Genomic DNA, 18,942 nt, shown 5'->3' with positions numbered 1-18,942 from the left:
AGGCTGGAGCTCCACCTTTCTGGCACTTACCCTCTTTCCAGACTTAGGTCCAATCCCTGTCCCTCTGACTCTACCTTAGGGTAGTCTACCTCTGTTTGTTTCTACATTGGACTTCATCCGATGTAGCCCCTATTCCTTCCATACCTCTGGACATCCTGTAGAAGTATTACCTTGCAGTGGGAACTCTCCTGAGCACTTCCTGCATTCCTCCAGAACTCTCCTGTGCTCCTCCAGACATTTCCCGCGCTCCTCCGGAAGTCTTCCCACACTCTCCACCAGAGTAGTCAGCCTCTGGAAGTCCTCCGGACTTTGTTGGACCATCATCAGACTTCCTCTGAAATGAAGGGCACATACTTGGGTAAGGGGCACAGCATATGAGCTGAGGCCAAGCCCCTCTGAGTCAGTCTCTCTCTCCCTTGAGCAACATGGTTCTTAACAATTATCATCATGTGGAGTCTGATGAGTGGGGGGCTCCTTATGACAGTGGCACACTTGCTGATGGGCCACCTACCAATGTGGCATGCACCCATGCACACCAAGTCCGCAATGAGATCACACAATCAATGTGGGTTGATTATTTGCAAGAATGGCAATGTAGAGGCCTGCTGCCACTGCCTGGTGTACAAGAGTAGATTAGTTTGTTATGTTTGAGTATCTCACGTACAATGTATTGCGCTCAGTTGTTTCTTTAATCACTCAATTGCTTGAACACAAACACGACATGAGTCTATTGATTGCAGGATTGTACATAAGTTCAAGTAGGTAGGTTCAAGTAGGTATGTTTTCCCTAGCCTGCGCTTCCCTCACTTCCTTGAGGTGCCACGCCAAAAAAACCTTGTGAATGCCATCTCATTTGATGGAGTTGTAGTTATCAGTGATGGTGACATCAGACTGAAAAATGTTCATCATGGTGATGACGTTGTTGTCATCCAAGTTCTTCTCCTTTTGGACCTGAAGTACAGTGTGCTGCTTGCAGACTGGGACAGGATCAGTAAAGTGTCCGGCAATGGTGTCCTGAAGGACCAACATGGTGTTGGTGATGCTATCAACCACTTTCCCCCCAAAGTATTCCAACACGTGTGGCATAGTGAGGTGTTGGGATTTTGAGGACCCTGCCACACTCCTGGACTTGGAGTTTGGGGGGTGGGACTGACCATGTGAGTTGTCATCTCCATTGGACTTGCATTTCATTGAGATTAATGAGGTAGGTGTGGAAGATATGGAAGGAGCAAGAAATGGCTGCAATGCAGCATTGAAGCCTCTTGGCGTGATAGGAGTGAGAGGCAGTGGCAGCAGTGGCATTGACCTAGAGTGTTAAGAACCATGTTGCTCAAGGGAGAGAGAGACTGACTCAGAGGGGCTTGGCCTCAGCTCATATGTTGTGCCCCTTACCTGAGTATGTGCCCTTCATTTCATATGAGGTCTGATGATGGTCCGACAAAGTCCAGAGGACTTCCGGAGGCTGGCTACTCTGCTGGAGAGCGCTAGAGGACTTCCGGAGGAGCATGGGAAACGTCCGGAGGAATGCAGGAAGTGCTCAGGAGAGTTCCCACCGCAAGGTAATACTTCTACAGGAAACAGGATGGAAGGATAGGAGGTCAGGATGACAGAGGACAGAAGGACAGGATGTCCAGAGGTATGAAGGACAGGATGTCCAAAGGTACAGAGGGCAGGATGTCTGAGGGTTAGGAGGATGGAATGTCTGAAGGACAGGATGCCCGGAGGTATGAGGGACAGGAGGTCCAGAGGTCTGGAAGGAATAGGGGCTACATCAGACGAAGTCCAATGTAGAAGCAAACAGAGGTAGACTACCCTAAGGTAGAGTCAGAGAGACAGGGTTTGGACCTAAGTCTGGAAAGAGGGTAAGTGCCAGAAAGGCAGAGCTCTGGCCTAGGGAATCAATCCCTAGGCCTGATGAGTAGGACAGACTTAGGTGGACCAAAGTCTGAGAGAGGATTGGGCAAGTCTAAGTTAATATTCAAACTAAGGAACTACAGGAGTACCTACAGGGGTTATATACTGAACAATATCTGAGGGGATCAGTAAGCAAAGGAGCAAGGCTATGTATGAGCATGTGGAAACACATTAATAAGTAAGTCAGAACATAAGTAAATGAACTCGAAGATGAGGACTCATACAAGGATCAATAAGCAAGATGGAACAAGAGGTAACTGAAAGCTGGAAAGGCAGAGAATGCCCAAATGGGGATAGGTGCAGGATATCGGACAGAGGGTGGGAATAGGTCTGGAGTTAATATCCAGAGGTCTGGAGATCTGGGGATCTGGAAGACAAGGTGGATACAGGACCGGAATACAAGAAGGTGGATATAGTCTGGAATCTGAGATGAGGTGAAGTTCAGATGTCTTGCTGGATGGAGTGTGCATAGGGTGGATGGGACAGGGGGGTATGGATCAGGCTAGCAGTGGAGATCCAATGGTCCGGAGCTCAAGGGTAAATCCGGAGCATAGTCGATCCTGCTGAGGTGTGGAGCACAGCGGAAGGGGATCTGGGAATGAGCTGGATATGAGGTGGGGTCCAGATGTAGGCTCGGAAGGCGTGGGAATATGATGGAACATGGGTCTGGATTGTGGGATATGACATAGAGTCGGCACTCATCTCAACATCTCTGGTGCTACCAGTACTGAACTCGACCTGGTCAAGCACTTTCTCCAGTGACAACATGGTGATGTCACTGGCTGCAGGGGTTGACGTACCTGCAGTAGTGTCAGTAGTATGGCTTGGGGTTGATGCATTTGTGGTGTTGCTCAGGCCAGTGTAGAAGCCAGTCCAGCCGCCAGTGGTCGCCAGGATGACACCCTGGAGCTTCTGAAAATGGGGCCACCCTTTGTTCTTGAAGGCCCTCATGTCAGGGTTCTTCTATGTAAATAGTTAGCATGGTAAATAAAGAGAGATGAAGAACACATACTGAAATATAATCCGCCCTCATAGTCTCCCCTCCATCATCTATATTGGCCCCTTTCTCCATGTTGTACAATAAGCCTGAAGTGTCATTCATTTTATTGATGACCTTGTACATTTTTAATATCTATAAATGTATTAGTTAATTAAGTACCAGCGCTCACAAACAAGTACTTATGCAACCCCACTTGGACTGACAGGAATTGTAGGTCTTGGGGGCACCTTTAGGCACTGGACCAGCCACCATATGTAAAGTGGTGTTAGTCCAGAAAGTCTTCATAAAATTCATCCCATCACCTCCTTTTGAGTGCTTGTCAACGATGTAGTCGACCAACCTTGTTTCATCAGCCAATAACCAGACACAGCAGTCTTTCACCTCTCTGATGGAGTCCTTGTCTTCAGTGGCTGCCTTTTTTTTTTTACCTTTGCCCTTGGGTGGCATCCTGGCAGCACTGCACAAATGGTGAGAACTCAATCACATATGGGTCGAGGGCATATCAAGTGATAACATAGATAATCGACACATCATGATCAGTCACACTCAACTGGCACACACTGGCATTACTTAATCAAACTTGCTTTTTTGAAATTGGGCAAAGTTGGGCAAAGTTGTCCTGGCCAAACAGACTCTTAGTTGAGTAGTAAAAGTGTGGTATAATAACTACCATAGAACATGCCTACATAGTTATTTTAATAAGTAGTGCATGTTGAGGGATGCTGTCATATCCGCATATCCAGATCTCAGATCCACATCTTATCCCCCTCCAACATCTCATCATTCAATCTGTCCACTCATCCAGTCCAGTCCACAACTCATCCGAATCCACAACCAGTGCTTGTCTCTTTTCAGTAACCCCCTAACTCCGGTATTTCAGTTATCTGTATATCTGTCCTGCTCCCTTATCCACTACCTATGTTTCATTTCCATTTCATGATTTGTGATCCGTTTCTACTTACCAATAGACTATCCACATGCTTCGTACATAGCCTCAGACTCTGCTGATTGATCATTCCGTTAGATACCTATAGTATATAACCTCCTGTAACTTTCTGTAGTACCTCAGTTCAAATATCATCTTAGTTCTGCTCATTCCTGTCCTCCGGACTTGAGTACCTCTACTCTTGTCACCCTCCAAGACTTAGGATTGATTCCTATAGTCTATCTGTATCCGCCTCTGTCCCTGACAGTCCACTACTGTTAGTTTCTAGTCTGGACTCATCCGGATTAGCCATATGATACTTATCCCTCACCTGGAAGTCATCCGGATCCGTTATGCTACTTGTCCGACCTTCCAGATGCGCTAGTCTTGCCTTCCTGAAATAAGGGGCAATACTCAGGTAAGGGGCACAGCGCACGAGCTGAGGCCAAAGCCCTTCAGATCCAGTTACCCTTTGAGTATGACCTTAACAGATGCCAATCAAGAAATGATGATTTTGAAGTGTGATTTTGAGAGCATGTGACAAAATAATGTGATGCATGTCGGAAATTTCCTAGAAGCATTGCAATGATGTGACATTGCAATTGTCATTGAGATGTCACTTCCACAATATCATGTGGTGTTCTAATCAATAAGAATAACTGATAATTGTGACAATTATCTTGTTGATGTTGACATGTCATTCCCACAATTGTGCGCACCATTTGAATGCATTGGAATGCGACTTGAGTGCCACTGTAGCATCTCCATCGATAACATTGATATCCATATTCCCTTCATATTCTTGTATTCACACTTACTTTTGAGTTTTGTACATCTTCATGCCACCCAAATGGACCTCAATCTGTGAAACATGCCATGAGAAATTCAAAAGTTGTGGACTTGCTGCCCATCAAAAAGCCTGCAGGAGTGACACTATATGGATGCAGGAAGATCTTGAGAGACAGAATGCTTGAGTAGGTGAGTCTTTTATACTTTGTTCCAACACACTGAGTATAATTCCTCTTGACAGCTGCTCAAGCACACACTGAGCTGTTGAACCCTTAATCTTGTCCAATCCTGCATTGATCACAATGACCAGGTGTGTCCCAAGGTTTGATTCATTTTTTCATAGATTCATGTTTTATTTAATAATTTGTGGGCTTTCATGTGGCTCCTGCCACTTGTGAACCTACATTCAATGACTCAGAGTATGTACATCTTGATGAACTTGGGGGTATGTCAATATTTCTATTGTCAAAAAACTGGTCAGTCCTCATAACATTATATAGGTCTATCAAATGATCATGTCCTTCCACCTGCAACACAGCAGGATGATATCAGGACAGAGTATCATCAATGTAGTGGCATCCCTATAAAGACTGATCACTTTGCTGATTTTCACTGCCACACTGCTGCTCCCTCACTCATACCCAAAAATACCACTCCCTGGGAACCATTTTCCTTGCATATTGACTTCAACTTTGCTGAACTAATTCTGAAAGCCAACCTCACAAAACTGCAGATGAATGAACTCATCAGTCTCATCTGTCATGCTGTGCTTGAAAGATTCTCAGTCATCAACTATGATGGCATCTGTAAGCTGTGGGATGCTGCATCTTCATGCCATGCAAAAGTGAGCCTCTGCTGAGTACTGACTTACTATACCTCATTGACAATCAATTTTCAAGCACAGTTCAAAAAGGAAGTGATTTCTGTCCCGCATAAGGACCAGGAGCAAAATTTTGATATCTGGTATAGGTCACTCTGGGATTGGGCATGTGACTTGTTGAAGGACCCTCACCTTGGTCTGCATTCATGTTCAATGCTCAACGGTTGTACAAATTTGACAGACAATACTTTGTATGGTTCTTTGATGAGCCATGGACAGCTAATGCCTTTTGGAATAGTCAAGTATGTATGTGCTACTAAGTTTGAATGTTCTAACAATGTAAATGTATGTTTCATAGTCATCCTTGCCGAAGGATGAAGGAAAGCCCTTTGCTTTCATTATATATGCTGATAAGGCAAAGCTCTTCTTGTTTGGTCATCAAAAGGAATATCCCATTATTGCATGATGTGCAAATTTACCTGTTGGAATATGCAATGGTAAAGGTTTTGGTGGCAGTCACCTTGTAGGCTGGCTTCCAATTGTATGAGAGATTATTCGATTTGCTGTTGGCTTCTATGCTTATGACTAATTTTTGTAGGTCAAAGAAGACAAACAGTATTCTGGGACTCAGTCCTTTGTCAATTTCAAGAACGTTGTCTGGCATGAATTGTTCAAGCATCTTCTCAAATCAATTGTGCTGCTCTCAAAAACTGGTTGTTGGGTCACATGTTGGGATAACATCAAGTGTCTCCTTTACCCGCTTATTCTCATTTTATTAGCTGACTATGAGAAGCAGTAGGTGTATTGCCTTGTCATTATAGTTTTCTAATGGTTATTCTACAGATGTGTTATGGCATTGATACATGGAACCAAGTGCAAATGCCCTTGTCCTGTTTGTCTCATTCCTAGAGAAGAGCTTGGGAATGTACTGACATTGTATCCACTGCAAACAAGTGTGCCTATGCAAGCAACAATCATGGAGGCTCGAAGTTTCAGTCAACAAGAAGACAAAGAAAAGTAATCAATGTCTCAAGGCCTTCAAGACATAGACATAAGTTCCTTTTGCTGTATTCTCATTCTCAACTCTAATTGATTCCTTTAAGAATGCATTTTCAGATGTTGCTCACATGGATGTCCATTATGCAGTCTCATTTGACCACTTACATGTAAATAATGAAGGTAATTTTTCTGACCATTTGTGGACTCAGTTTCAGGAATGCATCAAATCAGTTGGTCAGCAGATACAGTCTAAAATCAATGTACAGTACATTTTTCAACTTTGGACACAGCAGCTATTGACTTAACAACTGGAATAGCTTTGACTCAATGCCTCGTTGGTGCAACATCAATCATTTTAACCATGTTATGGACATATCATTTTCTGACAGCTCCAAGTATGAAGATATCTCTAAGGTAAGGTGTTTCATTGACTCTCACTTGTACTGATTCTGATGGTTTCATAGCTTATTGTATTTGCTGCACATGATGTCATTGACCAAGGCACTCATGCACTCCCTTATCTGCTCCTTCAATGCATCCATGAATATGTGAACATCAACATGTATGCTGCTCTTGAAGTGCACACATTGGAAACCATTGCTATGGGCCATCTGGCCATAATGGAGTTCACACAACTATTGGATGTCAGTTTCTTGTTTGAGTTGTGTTAAAGTTTTACTAACAATCTAAATTATTTAGTGATATAGTGCAGAAGATGACTCAGGAAAGAATTGGGCATACCTGAAAACAGCATGCATATGCCCACCTGTTTGATGATATCAAAGTGAAGGGTGCTACACAGAATACTAATACCAAGCCAAATGAGAAGTGTCATGGCCCAATCAGATGGATTTATCTTTGGTGGATGAACTTCAAAAATATTGCTGAACAGGTGTGTACTCTCATTTGTTCATAAAACAGGACAGAATTGCATTGATCTTACACAGGTACTTTGCCTCGACCATTGCTTCCTCATTGCACATTCAATTTGTTTGGATATTGAGGACTATGATGACCTCATTGCATCTCAAAAGGACCCTTCATACTCGAGCAGTGCAGACAATGATGAACACCTTGACAATGACTTGGACACTACATTTCATGTTAAGTTGGGTGCAGTGCAAAACAAGCAAACATTTGTGGCCTTGGAGTAAGAGCATGCAAATGATAATGCATTCAATTGGTTTCGCAGTAAGCTTGCAAACTTTCTGAGTGATTCCCTCCCTGCTTGTGGAATACCACTACCTGGCGGAAAATGAATCAAGTTCATGCCTGATGAAACTGTATGTTGTTTCATTATTTTCTGATTCACAACTAACACATAGAATGCAGGTAACTGAGCATCACTTTGTAAAGGTCAACTATGAGTCCATTATGGACTGGTGCACCACTACAGACTGTCTTTGATGTAGTCCTTCATTTCACAACTTCCCTTGATATGACTGCATCATCCTTCAAACTCGAGCTGGAGTGATATTTGGGCATTTACTGATGCTTTTCACTTGTGTCATGGATGGCCAAACTCATCCAGTTGCTCTTGTTCACCCATATGATGCTCCAGTTGGACAACACTCTCTCAAAGATAAACACTTTCAGTTCTGGCATGTTCATCAAAGACCAAGGATCTCATCTGAATTTTTTTCAGTTCACTCAATCATCTGTGGTGCAGCACTGGTGGAAGATCATAGCATCCAGGGCGATTACCTGGTTATTAACACAATTGATACTGACATGTTCTTGTGCATGAAGTTGATGCACAAGTCTGCCAGTCATGTGGAATGAAGAACTGGCCTCATCTTGTCTTATATCTCTGTCATGCTCACTCTTTGCTCACTCAACTCTCAATCCTTATATCCCCCTGTCATGCTCACCTTTCACTTGATCAACGCTCAATCCTTATATCCCTGTCACGCTCACATTTTGCTCGATCAACACTCAATCCTTATATCCCCATCATGCTCACCTTTTGCTCAGTTGATTCTCAATCCTTATGTCTTCACCTTTTGCTCATTCGATTCTCAATTCTTCCATCTTGGTCATGCTCACTTTCTTGGCTACCATCACAAAACATGCTGAGATGCTTTCTGAATTGGATATCTCAGCCACTGGCTGCTCACACTCACCATGAGGAAGCTCATGTGTTCATTGGTGTCAACATAAGGTAATGATTACACTCTTGGTTGTGCCATGTAAGTGAACCATGCATGATTTTACCTGTTATCATTGGATTGACCTAGTCTATTCAGGGCCTAATTACCTTGTTACCGACATGAGGCATCGCCTAATTCCTTATATCAGGTGCCTCAAATGACTTTTTTTTTGTTGCCTTTCCTTTCATCAAACTGCTCTGGTCATTTCCATAATCACAATGCCACCATCAAGCACAATATCCCTTGCTGATCTTGAACAGGTATGTGTAGGCTCTGTCATATCCGCATATCTGGATCTCAGATCCAACCCTTATCTCAGATCCACATCTTATCTCCAATGCTATCCACATCTTATCCCCCTCCAACATCTCATCATTCAATCTGTCCACTCATCCGGTCCAGTCCACAACTCATCCGAATCCACAACCAGCGCTTGTCTCTTTTCAGTAATCCCCTAACTCCGGTATTTCGGTTATCTGTATATCTGTCCTGCTCCCTTATCCGCTACCTATGTTTCATTTCCGTTTCATGATTTGTGATCCATTTCTACTTACCAATAGACTATCCACATGCTTTGTACATAGCCTTGGACTCTGCTGATTTGTTAAGAACCATGCTCAAGGGAAAGAGAGACTGACTCAGAGGGGCTTGGCCTCAGCTCGTACGCTGTGCCCCTTACCCAAGTATGTGCCCTTCATTTCAGAGGAAGTCCAATGATGGTCCGATGAAGTCTGGAGGACTTCCGGAGGCTGGCTACTCTGGTGGAGAGTGCAGGAGGACTTCTGGAGGAGCGCGGGAAACGTCCGGAGGAGCGCGGGAGAGTTCCGGAGGGATGCAGGAAATGCTCAGGAGAGTTCCCACTGCAAGGTAATACTTCTACAGGAAAACAGGATGGATGGATAGGAGGTCCAGAGGACAGGATGTCTGGAGGTCCAGAGTACGGAGGACAGGATACCAGGATGTCCAGAGGTACAGAGGACAGGAGGTCCGGAGGTCCGGAAGGAATAGGGGCTACATCAGATGAAGTCTGATGTAGAAGCAAACGGAGGTAGACTACCCAAAGTAGAGTCAGAGGGATGGGAAGTGGACCTAAGTCCAGAAAGAGGGTAAGTGCCGGAAAGGCAAGACTCCAGCCTAGGGAAGCAATCCCTAGACTTGGGACAGAGACATAGGGGGCAAATCCGAAGGTCCGGAATTCCGGCCTAGGGAATCCTTCCCTAGGCCTTATGGAAAAGGACAAGACTCAGATGGACTGAAGTCCAGAAGATGATTGGGCAGATCTAAGGTGATATTCAGACTGAGGACTCTACTGTAGTTGTACAGGGGTTATATACTAGAGGCTATCTGAGAGGATCAGTAAGCAAAGGAGTAAGGCTATGTACGAGCATGCGGAAACACATTGGTAAGTAAGACAGAACATAAGTAAATGAACTCGGAGATGAAACTAGTACAAGGATCAATCAGCAAGACGGAGAGAGAGATAACTGAGAACCAGAAAGGCGGAGATGCCCAAATGGGGATAGGTGCAGGATCTCGGATAGAGGGTGGGAATAGGTCCGGAGATTTGGGGATCTGGAAGTCAGGGCAGAAACAGGACTGAGATATGTGAGGTGGTGGATGTAGTCCAGAATCCAAGAGGAAGTAAAGTCTGGATGTCTTGCTGGACAGAATGTGTGTAGGGTGGACAGGATAGGGGATCCAGGAATGAGTCAGATATGGGGTCCAGAAACAGGTCCAGAAAGCATGGGAATATGATGGGATCTATGTCTGGCATATGGGATATGACAGATTTAGAGTTGAGAGTCTGGAATGGCATATGACACCTACTAATGACATGGTGCAATGGGTGTGAGATGGCCACTTCTATTCTCACTGCAACTCAAATTGATCCCATTAACTTTGCATTTGATGATCTCTTCTCTGATCCAGGCCTTAATATGTGACATCCATTTGGACTGAACAAATACTTGGGGGTCTTGGGAGAGGACAAGAATTCTAGTGCATTTGTCCCCTTAGCACTGTCTGTATGTATCATGTTCAATGACCATGCTACTGAGACAGAAGCCAACATGCAAGAGGGCAATAATATAGAGCTGATGCTAACTTTAAAGAGGCTTTGACTGCAGAGTCTGTTTCTGATGCTCCCCCTACCCAACACTCTCCCCTTTGTGTTGAGGCATTAGCTCCTCTATTGCCACAAGGTCCAGGTATTTGTCTTGACAACTACCTTCTTTTCAGAGGTCAATGGATCCATAAGCAGATGATCTGTCATCTTGTCATCAATAAAGATTTCATCTTGAAGTCATTCAATCAACTTGAACATGTACATTCCAGCTATACAAAAGTTAACAATCAGATTGACATGTCTGCAGGATTGTTAAGGTCATACTCAAGGGCTAATGAATCCTAAGGGTTTTGGTCTCAGTTTGTGTGCTGTGTCCCTTACCTAAGTATTGTTCCTTATTTCAGGAGGACAAGATTAATGTGTCTAGAGGGTCAGACAAGTAGCATATTAGATCTGGATGACTTCTGGATGTAGGATAAGTATCATAAGACTAATCCGGATGAGTCCAGACTAGAAACTATCAGTAATGGACTATTGTAGACAGAGGTAGATGTGGATAGACTATAGGAATCAATCCTAAGTCTTGGAGGGTAATGAGAGTAGAGGTACTCAGGTCTGGAGGACAGGAATGAGCAGAACTAAGATGATATTCGAACTGAGGTGCTACAGAGATTTACAGGAGGTTATATGTTGTAGGTATCTAATAGAATGATCAATTAGCAGGGTCTGAGGCTATGTACAAAGTATATGGATAGTCTATTGGTAAGTAGGAACAGATCACTAATAATGAAACAGAAATGAAACATAGGTAACGGTGTAGGAAACATAACAAGAAGAGAACTGGAAAGTAGCCTTCTAAAGTTGGATCAAATGTACTATGCCTAGCTTTTATTCAACCCTAAAGGGTTTCTGGACTAAGCTCAGTGCTCAGAGAGGATAGGAAATCATGCTAATAACTCTCAGTCTCAGACTGGTACTGGTAGGTGGTGAAAACTATGATGATTACATAAGCACCAAAAGTGCAAACATAACACTAAGTAATATCTGCCTATACAAGCCCACAGTAAATGAAATCCCTACAATGGATCAGTGAGCAGGGCAGATATACAGATAACCAAAGTACCAGAGTCAGGAGGTTACCAAAAGGAGATGAGTGCTGGTTGTGGATTCAGATGAGTTGTGGACCAGACTGGACAAGTGGATAGATTGGATGAGGGGATGTTGGATGGAGATAAAATGTGGATTGGATCTGAGATCTGGATATGCAGATATGACAGGGGTGCATCACTAACAGTAATTTATTCCTTATTAAAGACATTTTCCTCACTATTCTTCAATCAGGTCACACTCTATCTATCAGCATACTTTGTTCTATGGTGCTGACACTTAGCAATGTGTTGTATGCATCAATTAATGCTGGGGTGATGAAAGCTTCTGGGATGACTGTGAAAAAAAACTGGCCAACTCCTTACCATAATTCCAACAAACCATCCTTCATCTGAGTCTCAACAACTATTTCTATGAAACAGGGAATATGTCAAAGCCCACTCCATTATCCAGGGTACACCAGGATCAATTGTCACCAATCATGTGATCATTCTCACTGTCCCTGGTTCCCTTGTTGAGCCAATTAACCCCAAACCTACCTTCTTATGCTTGTGTGGAAATCAACAGAGACCAGAGCACTTGGCAAGTCTCATAATACACACTCCAAGCTGCATGTGAGCTCTTGTGGGTGAAGGTGGTGGAGATCAAAGTCCCTCTCAAGGGCATTGTGTCAGTCACTCCCATGGATATCAAGATCTTCCCGTGTCAGTTGTCCAATGGTATGTTCTATGTCTTCTTATCATGACTTCTACTGACATTTTCAGGTTCTCTTGCCATTATTTGCATTGAGGGAAGCAACCTATTGGCAGCATCTGATGGGGAGTGTATCACTACATGCCCCCTTTGCCTTCCCAAGATCACTGACATGTATTCACATATTGGTGTGCTTATTCTTTGCTCACTCAGGAACATACCTAAGGAGACTGCATTGATGGAGAAGATATGTATTTTTAAGAAGATTCTATCACTGCAGGCATTTTCCAATTTTCCTCCAACAAACATCCAAAAGAATTGATTAAGAAGATAGAAATTTCCTCTCATGTTGCCTGTTGAAGCATTGAAAAAAAAATATTCATGTGTTAAAGATTTTCTGTACATGGGACATGATGCAAAAATTGGACATGTTCCTTCAAGAATAATACTGGATTTTCTATCTATTGTCTTCTAAATAGCAGTTTACAATAATATTAAATTTTTTGTCCAAATATACTATGTTTTCAAATGTTTTGTATATATTTGAAAATGCAGACCAGAAATTTCAAGAAACCAGAATTCTTGAAAGTCCACCAGGTCTATCTGTCTACCCACCTGTCTGGCAGGAGGGTCTGTCCATCTGTTGGTCTGTTGACAATGCAACCAAATGTCATATCCCATATGCCAGAACACCAAACAACACAATTAAGTACATACTAGATGCAGCAGTGTCACTGCCCTTCTCACTCTAACCACCATCATCCTCACTGTTAAGAACCATGCTCAAGGGAGAGAGAGACTGACTCAGAGGGGTTTGGCCTCAGCTCATATGCTGTGCCCCTTACTCAAGTATGTGTCCTTCATTTCAGATAAAGTCCAATGATGGTTTGATAAAGTCTGAAGGACTTCCAGAGGCTGGCTACTCTGGTGGAGTGTGGGAGGACTTCTGGATGAGTGCAGGAGAGTTCCAGAGGAGTATGGAAAATACTCAGAGGAGTTCCCATTGCACAGGAAGTGAAGAGACCCCAAGGTAATATCTCTATGGGAAATAGGATGGAAGAGTAGGAGGTCTGGAGGTCTGGAAGTATGGAGGACAGGAGGACTGAAGGTCTGGAGGACAAGATGTCTGGAGGTACACAGGACAGGACATGGAGGTATGGAGGACAGGATGTCCAAGGGTTAGGAGGACAGGACATCCGGAGGTCCAGAAGGAATAGGGGCTACATTGGACAGAGTCTGATATAGAAAGAAACAGAGGTAGACTACCCTAAGGTAGAGTTGGAGAGACAGGAAGTGGACCAAAGTCTAGAAAGAGGGTAAGTGCTGGAAAGGCAAGACTCCAGCCTAGGGAAGCAATCCCTAGACTTGGGACAGAGACATAGGGGATAAATCCAAAGATCCAGAATTCTGGCCTAGGGAATCCATCCTTAGGCCTTATGGAAAAGGACAAGCTCAGATGGACTGAAGTCCAGAAGAAGATTGGGCAAGTCTAAGGTAATATTCAGACTGAGGACTCTACTGGAGTTGTACAGAGGTTATATACTAGAGGCTATCTGAGAGGATCAGTAAACAACAGAGTAAGGCTATGTATGAGCATGCAGAAACACATTAGTAAGTGAGACAGAACATAAGTAAATGAACTTAGAGATGAAACTAGTACAAGGATCAATCAGCAAGACAGAAACAGAGATAACTAAGAACTGGAAAGGTAGAGATGCCTAAATGGGGATAGGTGCAGGATCTTGGATGGAGGGTGGGAATAGGTCCAGAGATAGTAACAGTTAATATCCAGAGGTCTGGAGATCTGGGGATCCAGAAGGCAAGATAAAAACAGGACTGAGATATGTGAGATGGTGGATATAGTCCAGATGTCTTGCTGGACAGAATGTGCATATGGTGGACAGAATAGCGGTGTATGGATCAGGCTCATAGTGAGAATATGGAGGTCTGGAGCTCAGGGGCAAATCAATAGCAGAGCTAATCCTGCTGAGGTGTGGAGCACACAGTGGAAGGGGATCTGGGAATGAGTTGGATATGGGGTCTGGAAATAGGCCTGGAAGGCACAGGAATATTATGGGATCTAGGTCTGGCATACAGGATATGACACAATGTCAAGCTATCAAACTGTTAAAGATTTTTATGTGTGTGTGTTGTGGAGTAATAGATGTTGCCTTGAAAATGTGTATACTGAGCTAGCACTATGGAACATCTAGTATCTGTTCAGTCTGAACTATTGAGTGTTTGGATGTAATCTGTGGGGAGCCATTATCGGATTACATGAATCACATACAAACCAATCCAGTGCATCAAGAGAGGCATTATGAATGACTTGGATGATGGAAGATTGATCCATTGACTCATTTGAAAGTGTAATGTGCATTGCATCAATGGCAAGAAATTATATTGTTTGTTTTTTATTCTATGCAACATCACATCATTCAATTCAAACTCAGTTTTGCCAGTCCATCTATCAACAGCTTGCCTCATAAACAGGCTGGTCACCAGTCCAGCATGATGTTCATGCGACACTGAATTTACAGGATTGTATAAAACATCACACTTCAGAGACACACTGCATCAACTGCAAGTGTACCTACCCTACTGGCCAGACAAGAGATTACCTTGAAGGATATCCTTTGGCATCTTTTCCTAGAGCCATGTCTTGAACACCTCTCCATCATCCATTGTAGCCAGATCAGATGAGCCTCCATATTTGTAAACCATCCCTAAGCACTCCTTTGCAACTCACCAGGACACTTCATGCAATATTGGTGTGTGTAGCCTCTTGCTATAGATCCCTTGAAATATAAAGGCAGCCTTTTCTTTTGCATATCCAAGAGCATTCACCATCAGCCATTCATCCAGTGGTCTGTCCTTACTGAGGAGGTTACTACCTTTATATTGAAGACAGATCCATGTGAGGACCCAGATGAAGGATTTAACATCATGCCAGTACACATGCTCAACTTGACCTGTGATGACTTCTGATATGAGAAGGTCTAACAACATGAATAGTACCATTTCTGTGTGCTCAAAGTCTCTGGGACAATCTTGTTTGATTGAAGACATTAATTGTATGATTGATGATAGGACAAAATCATAAAGGATGCTGATAAATCGACCATCAAAGTGATATCCCATAAGATTGCTGGGGCTGATGTTGCAGTGATGTATGTCCCTCTTCCAGAGGGCATAATGACCTGTCAGAGTGATAAGTAGATGATAAAGAACATGAAAAGGACAGAACACTTACACTTGACAGCCTCCCACCATGCAAGAAGGAACTCTTTCCCACTCAACATCATGATTGGGTCAAGCTTCTTGAACATGATAAGGTATAGGGTGTGGCTGCCTATATCATTGATTCCTAGTGCTTTTTTACTTATTTCCATAGACATTCTTCAAACTTGTGACACAGAACCATCTCTGGAATGTGACCCAACACATTCAGATTGTCTTGTGCAATCTCATAGACCTCTTTGAGGATCTTGGGCTCACTCTGGTATGCCTCCTCTGGCCAAAAGAGCTTGGCAACAAATTTGATGGACTGGTTATGAAAGTGAGACCACTGTGGCAGAGCCAATATGATCTTCTGTGCTATACTTGACTCATTATAGAGGTGTAGCTGTCATTTCAACACCAGGTGGGAGGGGAGGCATATCAGGAATGATCACTGGTTTCTCATCCAGACACCAAAGGATGTCATGAATACCTTTGGCATGTAAGAGCTGTAATATATATCCTTCCCTCAACTTGTCATAGGGTTCCTCCTATGTATCCTTGCAGACAATGCCAAATGGTTTCCTGAGCTTCATACCTGGGGGACTCTTACACCCATCTTCACTATGGCCATAGAAATCAGCTACTTGGTTGCCTATGACCTTCAGTAGTTGAATGGTGAAGCCATAGCTATTGACTTTGGCTGTCATATGCAGTACAAGCTGCAATTATAGGTCTCATAGGCCTTGCTCATTTGATCAATTAATACACACATATACATACACTCTCTTACTTATTTGGTCTTCCTTAGAGAACTTTGACATGATTTTAAAGGGGCCAGTTAGAAGCTAGACAATGAAATATACAGGCCAATGACTTATAGAGACTATAAGGGGAGCATCCTTTTCCCCTCTTGCATTCACAGACTGAATGCCCACATCATCTGAGCCTTTTGTCCTTAGTTCCTCAAGGAACTAGTGAAGTGTCCCAGAACCAATCCTTTCGCTGCTCATCTATTGTAAATGGTTTATTTTGGACCTGTTGCAACACACATCAGTGGGAGGTAAAATAAATTATGAAAGATGAACTTGCTACCTGTTGAACAGGCTACCTCCCAGTATCTCCCACTTCAACCAGTCTACAATCCAAGGCTTGGATTCAGACTCCTCCAAGCTTGAATCCACATTCTTAGACAATGATTGCATAGTATTAGATTTTAAAAATGTTGATGAGGGTGAGAAAATGTAAGAAAGGTGAGAAACCAGAAAGGTTGAAAGGTTCTGTTGCCTCCTTTCTCTTTCAACAGCTATATTATCAGGATCATTCCTACCAGCTTACAATCATAGAAGACATCTTATACACAGGTACTGAGGAAGCAGGTTGCTGAGTGGCAGGGGTGTTTATTATGTCACCACTTATATCAAGGAACTTATTAATTACCTGATGACTGTCATCAAGTAATTGTCATTTCTCTCTACATGTTTTGTTGTATTAATGTGTATTCTAGGTATAATTGCATTAATGATACTGCTTCTTTACTGTCCTTCACTTGTATCATGGCACCAAAATTCAATCCTGAACTCTTATGCAAGAAAGGAGAGGGAACTTGTAACCACAGTCACCATATAGCTCCTATAATGATGGTAGAAAAGTTTGGAAAGTTATGTGGTAACCATGTCTACTATTGTATTAATACTGGCTGTGGGAGGAATTGGTATTCCACACCAGGTAAAAAAACATTCCCTGGAAGACTATGCTCAACTTACTATACCTTTACCAAACACAGATTGTCAACTGGCCTGCAGGTGTCTCCTGTAGGCTCCAATTTCAGATAAATCCAGTGGACATCCAGATGTTGATTGGACAAGGAGGTAAGGCTAATCCAGATGAAGTCTGGGCTAGAAACTCATAGAGGATAGACTACCCTAAGGTAGGACTGAAGGTGTAGTCTAGGATACAATCCTCAGACTTGGATGATGACAAGAGAACTAACTCAAGTCTGGAGGGCACAGAAATGAGCAGGAACTAAGATGATATTCAAACTGAAGTATTTCCAAGAGTTACAGGAGGTTTATATACTGTAGGTATCATACAGGAATCAGTCAGCAAACACAAAGGCTATGTACAAAGCATATGCAAAGTCTATTAGTAAGTAGGATGGATCACCAATAATGAATACCAGAAATGAAATGTATGTAACAGATTAGTAATCAGAAGGGAAACATAGTTAACCAGGGTCTGGAGACAGAGGAAGTCTAAATGGGGTTGGACGCTGATATAAGGTTTGGATTCTGGAAGAGAGATAAAGATAGATCAGATCATTAGAGATCCAGATCTTGGATCCAGATATCTGGAGAAGTGGATTTAGAGTTAAGAGTCCAGAATGGCATATGACATAAATGCACCTATTGGCCCCTACTTAAAATGCTACATGGGCACTCAATATCATGCAAAGCTTGCTGATATAAGAACATCTGCTAGCTTGGCCCCTATTCATTTTCCTTTACTTCTCACATCTCACTGGACCTTCTATTCTTGGGTGATCACCCATTCCATTTTCTGGCTTGTTCTCATTTCTTCTTACTTGCATTGCCTTCACCAATTGTCATGATGGTGGTACCATTCTTTTGGTTAGTCTAATGACTTACCGACCCTATGCCCTTACTGCCTAACTGGTACTCCTTACTTACTTTGGTATTCTGACTCATTGTGACTTGTCTCCCCTATGCCCTTACTACCTGACCAGTACTCATTACTTACTTTGGTATTTTGACTCACTGTGACTTGTCTCCCCTTTACCCTTACTGCTAATATGGCAGACCTGCCCTTATCCCCTCCAATGATATATATATCTATTGGGTAGCACTTGTATTCTCTAACTTGATTCTAGCTATTCCTTTTCAAAAGCCCTAAGCAAGCTTTTACTCTTTGTCAAGTATCTTCATTGGAGCTCATCATTGCTAACATCTCTAGAAGAGAATGATCAACAACATGCCATTGTAATCATTGATAATCAATAGAGCCTAGATAGCTAGATCAATTGCTGTCAACTCACACCATCAAACACTTACTGGTTACAGCAGGCTTGGTGTGAGCCCCAATCCAAGTTCTATATTACTCACTTGCTTCATTTGCTTATCACAGACTTAGCTTAATCATAACACTTACTCATATTGAACACCTAGAACTAAAAAAAGGAAAGATAAGTGAAGGTTCCTGAGAAAGAGTTAATACTTGTGCCTTAGTCAGATAGTAAGATTG

General features: G+C 42.9%; 1 protein-coding gene across 1 annotated transcript; it reads right to left on the bottom strand.

The window, feature by feature from the left end:
• Positions 1-2,790: 2,790 nt before the first annotated feature.
• On the bottom strand, positions 2,791-3,280 carry BJ212DRAFT_1250237 (uncharacterized protein; the record flags this gene model as incomplete). The annotated part of the gene is made up of 4 exons (XM_041329706.1): positions 2,791-2,874; positions 2,921-3,046; positions 3,074-3,078; positions 3,103-3,280. Coding segments are annotated over 4 exons (393 nt in total), but the record flags the coding sequence as incomplete, so codon positions are not given.
• Positions 3,281-18,942: the final 15,662 nt, after the last annotated feature.

Source organism: Suillus subaureus, assembly GCF_016647635.1.
Source record: "Suillus subaureus strain MN1 chromosome Unknown BJ212scaffold_321, whole genome shotgun sequence".
NCBI lineage: Eukaryota > Fungi > Basidiomycota > Agaricomycetes > Boletales > Suillaceae > Suillus > Suillus subaureus.
The sequence above is the reverse complement of the archived record's forward strand: the minus strand, read 5'-3'. Positions and strand labels throughout refer to the sequence as shown.